This window comes from Branchiostoma belcheri, unplaced genomic scaffold (genome assembly GCF_001625305.1).
Source record: "Branchiostoma belcheri isolate BF01 breed outbred unplaced genomic scaffold, Haploidv18h27 scaffold2, whole genome shotgun sequence".
Taxonomy (NCBI): domain Eukaryota; kingdom Metazoa; phylum Chordata; class Leptocardii; order Amphioxiformes; family Branchiostomatidae; genus Branchiostoma; species Branchiostoma belcheri.
Genome location: NW_017803490.1, coordinates 3,449,287 through 3,462,401, shown reverse-complemented (window position 1 = coordinate 3,462,401; position 13,115 = coordinate 3,449,287). Strand labels below are relative to the sequence as shown.

General features: G+C 40.8%; 1 protein-coding gene across 1 annotated transcript in view; it reads right to left on the bottom strand.

Moving 5' to 3' along the window:
• The window catches only part of LOC109468657 (histidine decarboxylase-like), a 22,464-nt gene extending 11,708 nt beyond the window's left edge, over positions 1 to 10,756 (bottom strand). The window contains exons 1-6 of the mRNA XM_019766980.1: positions 10,616 to 10,756; positions 2,887 to 3,059; positions 2,126 to 2,239; positions 1,122 to 1,173; positions 524 to 594; positions 230 to 364 (exon numbers count right to left, since the gene is read on the bottom strand). Of these exons, the coding sequence (XP_019622539.1) occupies positions 230 to 364; positions 524 to 594; positions 1,122 to 1,173; positions 2,126 to 2,239; positions 2,887 to 3,059; positions 10,616 to 10,643 (573 nt within the window). The 5' untranslated portion in view covers positions 10,644 to 10,756. The remainder of the gene's footprint in view (positions 1 to 229; positions 365 to 523; positions 595 to 1,121; positions 1,174 to 2,125; positions 2,240 to 2,886; positions 3,060 to 10,615) is intronic.
• Positions 10,757 to 13,115: the final 2,359 nt, after the last annotated feature.

The following is a 13,115-nucleotide window of genomic DNA, read 5'->3' as shown; positions in this document are numbered from 1 at the left end:
ATATATACGGACACACAAACAGGAAAAGGTCCCATAAAAAACGAGACCTATCCCAGAGGACGTCACTAACCAAATCTAGGTAGTGGTACTCATTTACACCTGAGCCAAGTGAGAACAGTGGAGTATGTCAGAGATTCGAACCCATAACTTTCCAATTCTGAGTCATCATCTCTAACCACACAAGGCCACCTTCTAAACCCCCTCAACATTAGTCCAGAAAGCTCCTTACTTGGTCCGAGCAGTACGCCACCAGCCGAGCCGTGATGTCACTTTCCTCTGCATCCGGGACCTGTTCTTTGAGCTTGCGCACTGCCTCCGCGCGAGCCGCCAACATGGACACCAAAGTGGCTTCACTTACTGTTCCCTGGAAGATAAGAATATTTTAAAAATTGGTTTTCATTTGTATATACGTATTGAAATCAGCATCTTTGCGTCTTGTGGTGAAGAGATATTCTATTTAAAAGGGAATATTTGAAGTAAAAGTAAAACAAATGTCTATGAAATATCCTTGTGACAGATTTACCTGAATAACTCCTCCACCTTTTCCATCCGACAATGAGTAAAGAAACTGCGGTGGGAGGCCAATCATCTTGCCTATAGCAATAACACACATGCGTCATATGTGAGATATACTTGCGGCCAAGTTTTGCAAACAAGTACGTGCGGTAAATGCATATAAATACATATAAATCATACCATCTAATAAAAGAATGAATTGCTAGATAGTTATATCAAGAAAGGGAAACGGTGACATCCATGTTGACTTTATGTAGGATTGAAAAAGACAGCGATAATTGTTTACCGAAGGAAATTATTGTTTTTGCTCTGTTTCTTCTTCCTCTTCCTCTTCTCCTCCAAACAAATAAGGTCAATGACCTAAACCAGACGTCTGTTACCGTGGTAACTGGTGTTGGGTTACATCATGTTGCAATTTTATAGCAGAAGGGATTTAGATTCCTTTCACCATATATATGAATGTGTTTGAGTAAGAATTAACAGAGAAGACCATATGCGAAGGTAAACATTATGCATTTGCAAATGTTACCTTTCTAGTTCTTGCTTGTTTTATGTAAGAATATTAAATGGCCAGAAGACCAAAACGTTATTAACACCTGACTCACCCAACCAGTCCATCACTATCATCTCCAGCTCGGTACATGCAGGGCTGGAGGCCTGGTAATAAAAATAAACCGTTAGATTTGAAAAAAAGGTCATCTCATACGTTATGGTATTTGGGCGGCTTCGTTTCTATGAATCTTGGACCACACAGCTGTGCAAGCTCATATTATGCTGAGGGCTACTATCAATGAAAAGTATGCCTACCATAAATTGTAACTTCACTGCAACTAAATGTCATGTCTAACTGTATTTAATATCCAGTAACGTTTGACCGATGAATGTGCCTTGAATGTTTGGTACACCTGCAGTATTGAAGAAAGTTGCCGTGCACATTCGTAAGTCAGACGAAAAGTTGTTGGGAATACATTTTGTGTTGGGAGCAATTCTAAACTATGCACAACCTATTCATACCAGATACATATATGTTAGATATAGTAGCCTCAATTCGTATCTTACATCTAAAGGCTTTTCTGTATTTCCAAAGGTATGTAAGAAAAATGGATGCCGGGACAGTTCCTTGTCCACGTTTCTATAGAATATTTCTGAATAAAGTCGCCATGTATACAACTTCAGGGGACAAGATGACGCCATGCTTCTCATCTGTTCCTTTCGTGGCATTCTGCACCTTTTGAATGGAATGATCATAAAGGAATATTTACAGATAAACATCGAAAACTTTCTATACTAACTCATGTCTTTACAACTCTGTGACGCATATATCTTCATAGCGTGGATCTTATCTCGTGAATCGTGAAAAATGAATGATGAAATTTACGGCGGGGACCCAAAGGTGGATGTGACATGACTTGACATGAAAAGTTTGTGTTCATCCATAGATTGAACAGCAGAGGGAGACACTGAGTAAAGAGAATTTTTTACACAACCAAGTCTTTTATTTAGCCGACGTTTCGGTGACCGTCTGTCACCTTCCTCAGGGTAAATCTGACTGGTTCACATTGATGAAACTATATATATTCACGGATGAGAGGGAGAAACTGTAACTCACCCAGGTGAAGCCGATACAACCTATAGCATCCGCCAGCATGTCGCCTAGGAGAGACGGTCCACTGTTCAGTGCTGGATAGTACGCGTGCATGTGTGGGCTCTGCCAGTGGACCACCTATGTCAACAACATAAGCTTTAGATAAACGTTTAACGTATTTACAGTAAATAAACCATTGTTGCTTTTATCCACCGTTCGAGTTTGTATACCCCAGCCATTGACCTGGAAAATACATGTAAACTTTGAAGTTCGAAAATAGATTCTTCGTGTAACTAGAAATTGTAGAATGAAATTTTAAAACAAGACATAAGACCTCCATCTGTATATAGATTCTTTGTGTAACTAGAAATTGTAGAATGAAATTTTAAAACATGACATAAAACCTTCATCTGAATATAGATTAGAACGTATACACGGCAACGTTAATACCTTTACACATTCGTTGTCAAATGTTTATTATATATATAGCTATCTAATAATAGTAACCGCCACACTAGGCAAAAGGATATTGAAAGATGTATTAAGTTAAGATAGCAGAGTATACGATCAGACTAAGAATTTGTAACTTTGTAAGAATTTGGAAGTGGTTTAAAAAACACATATCATGATTCAAAAGTAATATATTTGTGTGTCTTTACTATTTGCATTTTCTACAGCCACAGTATTAAGAAGCAATTCTGAGCACCACAAAAATAGAAGTTTGAAATAAAACCGTTAAAGTTTGAAATAAAACCGGTACAATTTGAAATAAAACCGTTACACACCCCAGGCATGATGACTCTCTCTACGTCATCGAAGATGTCTTCCCATGATTCCCCGTCCATGGGCGCGCAGTCGGGGACCAGACTGCGCATGTACCCCGGCTGTACATCCGGGTACACCCGGCGGGTGTGGACCGTCTGGAGATAGTCCGCGATGTAGTCCACCATCTCTTTGGCTGGAGGCAAAACATTTATAAAAAAATTATTAATTAATTTTTTTTTTAATTCGCCAATAAAATGTTAGTGCAGTTATGGCACAAATTGCTTGTGGATCCAAATCTGTCCCATTATTAGGCCAAAGATGTCCTAAAAATCATGCCCATATCAAATACAAAGTGGAATGCAAAGTTCCTATACAGTACCATATAAAGCCATCAGGAGCCAAAATCGACCTAGTGACTTCCCGATCCCACCAGTTATGTCTTTGGTGCTGAACACACATTCCTACTGATTATTCTTCTAGTGACTTCGCACTGTTCCTGTCCTTGGTGCTGAACACACATTCCAGCTACTAATTATCATTCTAGTGACGTCATATTGTCCCTGTCCTTTGTGCTGAACGTACGCTCACACAAAGTATCTCTTCTAGTGACTTCAAACTCGCCCTGTCCTTGGTGCTGAACATACATTCACATTGGTTGTTCTTCCAATTACGACACATTGGGTCTGTCCTTGGTGCTGAACGTACTTTCATACTGATTATTCCATATGTGACATCATACTGGCCCTTTATTTAAGTTAGCACGTTGGCAGAACGTACTGCACTGCGAAATCCGTAATGCATTGTGCATAGCACTTGGGCAGAACGTCTCATATACATGTAAGGTCGTATCTGCGTATATAAGGTTAACATCCCGTCTGCAGTTTCTAAATGTTATGTCAGGAAAGATATCCTAAGCGACAGACAAAATTTTAATACAACGTTGGCCAAAAATCCAACGAAAACCGTCAAAAATCAGGATTCGCCCTGACACAGTACATTCTGCCGACGTACTATTTAACTTAACTACTATCAGTGTGACCCATTTCAATAAAATCCTTGATCCTATGCTGACGTCAACTGAAGGACATAAATTTGTTATTAATTAGCAAGGATCTAATTGATCAGATATCCTCCGTCCCTTATTCATAATTCTAATTAGATTAATCTTAGGAATTGTGACGGACAACTGATGGAACAAGATCATCATTTTGACACTCATCCAAGAAAAAAAACACATTTTACCCCGTCCAAATGACGCCTGGAATTCCTTGCTATCGGTACTATCCTTTGATCTTGCTTATACCCCCTGCTTTAGAATACGTGTTAAGGGCTAGACCAGGAGCTTTCAGCTAAGGCTTAGCACAGGGACGGTAGCTTTAACTAACACAACGACATATCCAGAATTCTTGTCTGCGTGCATCGGTGTAGAACCTAAAGAATAGCCCAAGCAAACGAAACGTACGTATCCATAACTGAATATCGTTTCGCTGTCATTTTATATAAGAACATGTCCCTATAGAGCTGGCCTCTTGTCCTAAGGAACATTTTCACACAGATAGAAAGCTGTTGGGCTGTCTGGATGATAAATGACTTTACTAAGATCATAATCATGACAATATGTCACAGGCCCGGCGCTCATTATCAAACCGGGCAGTCAGATTTAGGATAGGCCGGTGCATGATTACCACATCAATCACCAGGAAATGCCAATACTCCAGCGATAACGACGACCGTAAGGTAACCTATAAATTACCGGGCTTCACTTCAAGTGGTTCCCGTATCGGATGGCCTGGTTTTGCCAGGAACGCAAACTTCGCCCCCTTTGAAAGTGTCGGAAGAGAGTGGAAGGAAATGGGGGTGAATTAACACGGTACGGAATCACAGGAACGTTGATGAAAGGATATTGGTTCTGTAAACTGGGGCATCGACTGAAGCCGTCACATCTTGGAATGTGTGTCATTCGGGAAGAGTAAGTTGTGGAAGCTCTTACCAACAGATATAGAGATCTGAAGAGTTGATCTAAAAGCATCATTTGACCGGAGGATACTCAGAAAGTTTGTACTGGGGTTAGCTCACTCTAGCCTGAGTGTCAGCCTTATTAGCTTTCGACCACTCCCCACCAAAGCTAAAAATGCTGACATTTATAGGCTAACAGAAATCCCCAAGGGAAAATTGTACGAAGTTGACGCTGAAATAGGCAAAAAGTTTTTGATGCTTGCGGGATAGGTTTTAGATAGATTTAGCAAAAGCATCCGAGCACATTTGCAAACTCATTACCACAACTCACACGCTCAAATGCGGCATAAAAAAGGTGATAAAAATCTAGTATATTCATGGGCGATAGGCCACCGAGTTTTTGTTGAGATCGCTGTTGCTTTGTTTTATGAACACTCGTATACTGTGCACTCCGTACAAGCTTAAGATTCCCGATAATCATACACTGAACACAAACACTATGAACACGGTCCGTTGAAAGGATCCGAAGAGTCATGAACTCAACACATAACACCGTGAACACTGTCCGTCGAAAGATTCCCGAGAATCATACACTCATCGCATAACACCGTGAACACGGTCCGTTGAAAAATTTCCCTAGAATTCTCTGTACAATGAACCATACATATATAATACATACTGCTGGGTACTTGGTCCGCTGAATCATACAATAAAAAGCACACTCATTACTCAGCTGTTACATTGGCGTTCAGGGTAGCGCAAAGGCCGACAGGAATAGAACAGGTTTCGCAAACTCGAATGCGTTCGCAAAACCGCTGCTCGACTCGATAGAACCCCAAGCCGGGGCTAGCGCTAGCGGTGATAACTTCAAAAAGATGACGTAAAATAGTGTATACTAGTACTAAGTACCTAACCAAGATGAAGCGTTCGGAAGTCGCTGTTCGGCTCTCGGCAATCTTCGGGAGACTTCGGTATCTGTTCGTATGGTTCTTTGGAATCCTCATCAGTTTGTGACCGTGTTCAGTGTACGTATGATTCTAGGGAACCTTTCAACGGGCCGTGTTCACGGTGTTATGTGTTAACTGTGTTATGTGACTGTATGATTTTTGGGAATATTTCAACGGACCACTGTATTGTGATGGCAACGGGCTGAATGAGTAGACACAGTGTATGTTCTAACATGCGCGAAACAATAATAAGGATTTCATTTAATGGTTTACAAAACAATGTAACGTTACATGTATTGTTAGATCTCAACAAAAACTCGGTGGCCTAGCGCCTGTGGTATATTGCTCTATCTGATGTTTCTACATGCATTACTGACGAGTTGGACTTTCATCAATAGTCCCACGTTTTTAATGAGTTTTGTCATGGTTTTCTAGATGGTGAATTCTTGGAGGAGATTATGTCATTACTGATTCAAAGAGTCCGTTTCTTTCAACCTCATACTGAGGGAATTTGCAAATGGAATGCGACTTAAAATGTATCAGAACCTTAACACACCAGACGACATGAGTCGCTTGTTGCATTATTACTAATGTACGTTTGAGTACTAGATTCCCATCTAGAGTGACCTTCTTTTAAAATCCTGACAAGTTTTCCCACTTGCTTTTGACTAGCCACCAAACGTCTGTCTCTCCTCCGCCTTGTTCTACAGCCATACCGTCTACGGGACGCCACGCGAGCTTTGTAAAGGTTACATTTTACGTCAAGTGTTCCGGTGAGATCGTTTTGTCTGTCCGTTAACAGACGATATAGGGACCCTGATTGACCAATAAACTTGTGGGCGGCTCGCCGTGGCTCCCTACAGATGTGTAGGATTAATCCAGACAAAATGTTGGCCTGAATTCAAAACTTTCACCCATTTTGACGCTTCCAAGTATTCATATAGAGGAGAAGTAGCGACATTGTCTATATCCATGTGATTATGAAATATAATCGTTGTAGTTCCCTACAGATATGTAGGATTATTTCAGACAAGTAGCCGAAATGTTGGCCTCATCTCAAAACTTTCACATTTTTACCCTTACAAGCAAGTATTCATATAGAGAAGTAACGACATTGTCTATATCCATGTGATTATGAAATACAATCTTTTAATCCCTTGGCGACATGATATTCAGTTCAGATTAGCGTGATTTTATCACGTTCGTTATTACTAGCCTCATTAAGCCATTGATTAACGCGGACGCTGAGATTAATTAGCAAGGTTTAACGTTTTTTGATGATCAAAGTATCACACGTTACGTGTATGTCATTTCCCTGGCTGCACGTCTGGTCACTAATTATAAAGGACTGTCGCCAGTATAGATTATCATTACGGCCATGAATATATTACAATAGACAGGACCAAATGTATCATTGCGAGCCGTAGCAAAACTACACTGCAGTACCAGATTTACCTTGCTTCACTTCAATAGAGGATAATAGTTAAGATGTACCCTAGGTTATTATATCAAGACTTTCTCTGTACCTGTATCTCTATTCTGTATCTAATGCTAAGGTCACATTTCCAATCCGGGGCCCGGCCGGGCCGTTTGTATGAACGAAAAATTAACAGTTCATGTCAAGAATATACAGAAATAGTACCCATGCTTGTTTGTCTTCAATATCGTACTTTTCGTTTCTAAAAGCTGCCCGGCCGGGCCCCGTGTGGGAATTGTGACCTCATCATTACGTTGTACGTTGACTATTTGTATGAACGAAAAATTAACAGTTCATTAAATGTCAAGAATATACAGAAAGAGTACCCATGCTTGTTTGTCTTCAATATCGTACTTTTCGTTTCCAAAAGCTGCCCGGCCGGGCCCCGTGTGGGAATTGTGACCGCAGCATTACGTTGTACGTTGACTAGACTGTTACCGTGTTCGCATTCATGTCACTCAAAGTTGCATGTGTAAAGATATACCGCGGACGTGCCTGTGCTCCCTACCTAAGGACCGGGCTGTTTTCTACAGATAAGCGGCGGACGGACAGAAAGATTAACCCTCTGTCGACTGAGGGATTAACCCTCTGTAACAAACACATCCGTGACAAAGTACTCCACAAACTACAATGGACTGTCTGTTCATAAAAGGGAGTCCTAAACCCAATTACTGAATGCAGCAATTAATCATGTTTGTAATAAATTAGATTCATGAATGAATGGTGTGTACGAAACAAATTCTGGTTGATAATGATTGATTGAAATGAATTTAAAGGTACAAGGTCACGAAATAAAGTTATGTTGGTCTAAGCGAATTAATTATGACCAATATACATAAATATGTGTGTTTGACATAATTGCAATCTTACAATTAAAATAATGGTACACTAGACTACATCGACTGTCGTATGTACATAAAGACAATGATTGATTGAAGTAAAGGGAACAAAGTCACTGAATAAAGTTATGTTGGTCTTATTACTTTAAGCGAAATAATTGTGCCAATATACATAAATATGTGTGTTTGACATAATTGCGATCTTACAAAGAAAATAATGGTACACCAGACTACACCGACTGTCGTATGTACATAAAGACAACGAACGAAAGAAATTCTGTGTAACATGGACCAATCGAAATGAAAAGGTAGAAGGACATGAAACAAAGTTGTGTAAGTCTAATGAAACAACGTTGTGACGTCTCTAATGAAGTTAAAACTTCTGAGTCGTTCAGTAGCCAGCATTGTGGGTTGTTTGCCAAATTGGAATGAACATGAGACATATAAACTTAGCGTGGGGGTTGAAGGTAAGGGAAATTAAGATGGGAGCTACATGAAGATAAAACAGACACACGTGGGTTGTCAGGAAACAGGAATACGAGTATTTGATGCATTAAACTAAACGCGTGGGCTGTGGGGGAATACATTGACTTTATGAAGTGTGGGTTTACGGAAAGTTGAACAGCAAACTTTGCTGGACTTAATCGAACGTATGGTTTGTGACGGAATAAGATAAAACTGTCAGGCTTGTTAAGTGAGATGAAAGTATGGGTTTAAGGTGTTCTTTTTTTCTTCTTTCATTTGAGGCGGCCGCCTTCAACTGAAGACTGGGCACAATAAAGTTGAAGGAAAAACAAGTGTGAAATAGATATATATCTGTGATTCATGATCTGAATTGACAAAGTTTGTATCGTGTTCGAGTCCTGCCATGCCACCGATCGTGTGTCCTTGGGAAAGGCACTTTACACGGCTTTCCTCACTTAGCTCAGGTGTAAATGTGTATTGTCCTGTCATGTATTTGTCCCCGTGTTGGTGGCGGCATTAATATAAGTTGAAAAAACTTGAGTGTGTCGTCACCACGTCTGGTGATTACATGTTGGAATAAAAAAAAGTTTGTATATAAGTTTCCAGCGCCAACTAACCCATTTTGCGTCATTTCTTATACAACATGAACAACGGCATCTTTCAGTACCAAGAACAGCTATGCGTCATGTGTTTAACGTAATTTCTTCAGGAAGCTATTCTATGGATTTTCGTGATCAGATAAAGTCGACATACATCATACTGTTGTGTGTAGACATAAAAAACAGACTTCACTCTGTAGCGACCTCTTTGAATGATTTGAATGGTTCATATTTAGAATCAAAGACCGTGAAAGGTAGGAGCCGTGAAATAGAGGTGAATTCAGAAAGAGAAACGCTTACATTCAAACGAAAACAACGCTTTCACGGTAACATGAACGGCACAGGTAGACAGCATTAATCAAACAAGAATCATAAATCAAGCAAGAATCTATATCACGCCTTTGAACGAGCGTAGACAGAGTTTAATTGATGCAGTTATCAGGCCCAGAATGTGGGAGCACAGTTGATTTTAAAGTCAGGGTTTTGCGCTTAGGTAGTATTTGTCTTGCTCAAATGTGATAGATACGTTTGCGGTACGTTTACTGTGATTTATGCGTCTGCATCGACTCATCCGTAAATACTAACAAAATTAGCCAGAGGATCCGCCACAACCAATCACAAACCGCGTCGGCATGTGACAGAAAACACCCTGACAGCCATCAATCACACATCAACACACACCCGTCTTTACAGTCTCTGTCGGGCTCTTTTGAACCGTACAATCTAGCCTATCGGGGTAAATAAATTTCCAAAGGAGTAGATAGGCCTTAGAGCTATATTGTTAGATGCAAGGAGTCTACGCTCCCTGCATGGTTAGTCAATTATGATAGCTATTTATTCAGACCATTTGGCAAAATTCCTCTATCTTGTTCAGTACGCAAATCAGACTGGTATGTACTAGTTTGTACCGGGTTCTGGCGGCTTGTTTGAAGTCATAACTACCACGCTTCTGTCAACAAAAATCTGTCATAGTTCTGTTGTTGTTGTTAGTGAGTTATTGTAAGCCTGCATTCGCGAGGAGAGACACACCTCTGAGCAGCAACAAAAAACACGGATGTGTGTGTAATTACCCGGGGTCATTTCTATTATTTGAATATAATATCTACTGACGCAACATGTAATGCACAGTTAGTTACAAACTATTGCTACTATCATAACAGTGCTAGTGACAAAATACTTGTTGTATACATGTAGCTACGTTCCCTGTTCCCTGATTTCTTTATAGCAACATTTTGAAAGTGTAGACATGCACTATAATGACTTAGTTGGAAGTATCAGATCTTTTAATGCTGTATAGACATTGCTTTCCAAGAATCCTATGATCTGATGCTTGTTATACAAATCATTACTATGTTGTACTAGGGGAAAAGCCCATAGCACACTGTATATCTCCACAAGTATTTGCAGCTACTATGCACCATGTATATGTGTATGAACGCAGGAGGTCCAGAGACCTTAGATCTTACCTTGTTTTCGATACTCTTCGATGTCCATGGTGTCTTCTTTACTGGTGCCAGCAAGCAACGCAAAACGACAAATGCAAGACGATCGTGTCTAAGTCGGCTGCTGTCGTAGAAAACTCGTACGAATCCTCACTTAGCGATTCCAGCAAGAGATCGCTAAAGAAATTTTCGCTGGAAAAATTTTTGACGAAACAGCAACACAAATGGTTTGATATCTCTGTATTTGATACAGGAATTCACAAAAACAGTTTCCAAACAACTGTTGCTATCTAAGCCCGACCTGTTCTCCGTGACGACTCGATACGGAACTGTTGCTTCTGCCCCGCTGGTTGACAGACTTATATATCGACTGCGCCCAGATGACAGGAAAGATAGCAGCTGATTTGGCCCCGGAATATTCGCACGCCCACCTCTACCGGGGCAGTTTCAATTACCTGCAACTAAACACGCTCATTACGGAACTTCCGCTGCAAGATTGATGTTCAGGTCCCACTGGGGTTTAGAAGGATGAAGGGGCTTCGCAAATATGGACTAAAATTTGCATTTCTGACTTCATTTATACCCAGTGGCTGAATGGATAGATATGATAGGAACGGTATTGCATATTTTATAATTCCAAATTTACAAACCCCAATAAAGACTCTCCAAGCATATGTAGGGATTGTGTGTAATAAAATGATTTGCGATAGTTTTGTGGCATCTAGGACATATTTTTACCACTGACTTTGAGCCGGATCCTAAATCCGCCAGAAGATTTTTGATTTATTGAAATTGCAACAGTGCAATATACACGGGACACAGGCAGCTGTTACTGGTGTTGTGTCCCACACATAGAAACAAATACAGGAAAGGACAATACTCATTTTCACTTGAGTCTAGTGGGGAAAGTCGTGGTAAATGCCTTTCCCAAGGGCACAAGATCGCTGGCATGCCAGGACTCGAACCCGGGACCTCTTGGTTCCGAGTCGAGCAATCTGACGCTACGCCACACGACCTCACACCAACACATCAACTTCGCGCAACATCGCGAATACTTCTTGTTAAACGAACAACTCTTTTAAGAACAACTCTTTTAAGATATCTTTATTGAGCAAGTCAAAACAGATGTGTTCTTTAGTCTTTTTCGTCTCTTATTATCTTCTTTTTTGAAGCCAAGACTCGTTCACCTTTGTCTTCTTTCTGGACCCTCCTATATTTACTTCCGTCATCAGTATGATTGATTATAACATCCATCGATGATTTGCAGTACAAATAGCCTTTTTCATTCATGTTTGTTGAAGCTTTTAAATCACAAAGTAACGTGGCTTCAGTTGAGTGGGCAAATATTTTACTGAAACACATGTCAGTGACGCACAGCAACTGATTCAAAACGTTCAACATAGCGTTATGGCAAATACTAACGTAAAGAAATACAGGCGAAGTGTAGGCTAACTATGTGTAGTCTCATGTTTTATAGGGTCAAAGCTTGTAAGTGTCACATTGGATACGCTGTAGCTTTTAGATAATGATTCGGGATTGAGGAAAACCCCCATATTGGTCCCACGTGTGACATCAGTGGCGAGCAGACCGTAGCTCAGCGGTCCCCTGGTGGGAATTATCGGTGACGTGCGAATCTAGGGCTCATTTATGGCTTTACGGACACCACTTAGTTTCTCTATGGCTGTCGTTATTTTCCTACCCTAACGACGCTTGTCTTTCTAAGGGAAAGACAGAAACAGGTCGAAGCAAGAAGCAAAGTTCATTTCACCACACACCGGTGAACATGCATGTCCTTGGTGCTGAACACCATCCATATACAGGTAAACATGCCTGTCCTTGGTGCTGAACACTATCCACATACAGGCATACATGCCTGTCCTTGGTGCTGAACATTATCCATACAGGCAAACATGCCTGTCCTTGGTGCTGAACACTATCCACACACAAATAAACATGCCTGTCCTTTGTGATGAACACTATCCACACACATTTAAACATGCCTGTCCTTGGTGCTGAACACTAACCACACACTGGTGAACATGCCTGTCCTTGGTACTGAACACCATCCACACACAGGTAACATGCCTGTCCTTGGTGTTAAACACCATCCACACACAGGTGAACATGCCTGTCCTTGGTGTTAAACACCATCCACACACAGGTGAACATGCCTGTCCTTGGTACTGAACACCATCCACACACAGGTGATCATGCCTGTCCTTGGTACTGAACACCATCCACACACAGGTGAACATGCCTTCCTTAATGCTGAACACCATCCACACACGTCTGCCCTTTTAATGAACACTATCCACACACACACACACACACACACACACACACACACACACACACACACACACACACACGCACACGCACACCATATTCAAATCTATTATAAATTCTTTGCAATATTGCGAAAATGCTGTACTTGCAAGAACGATTGCAACGGTACGTATGTGTATGTAGTGCGGCTATTTTTCATGCGAAATAGGTCAGTCGTAATGGCGAATGTACTTTGTGT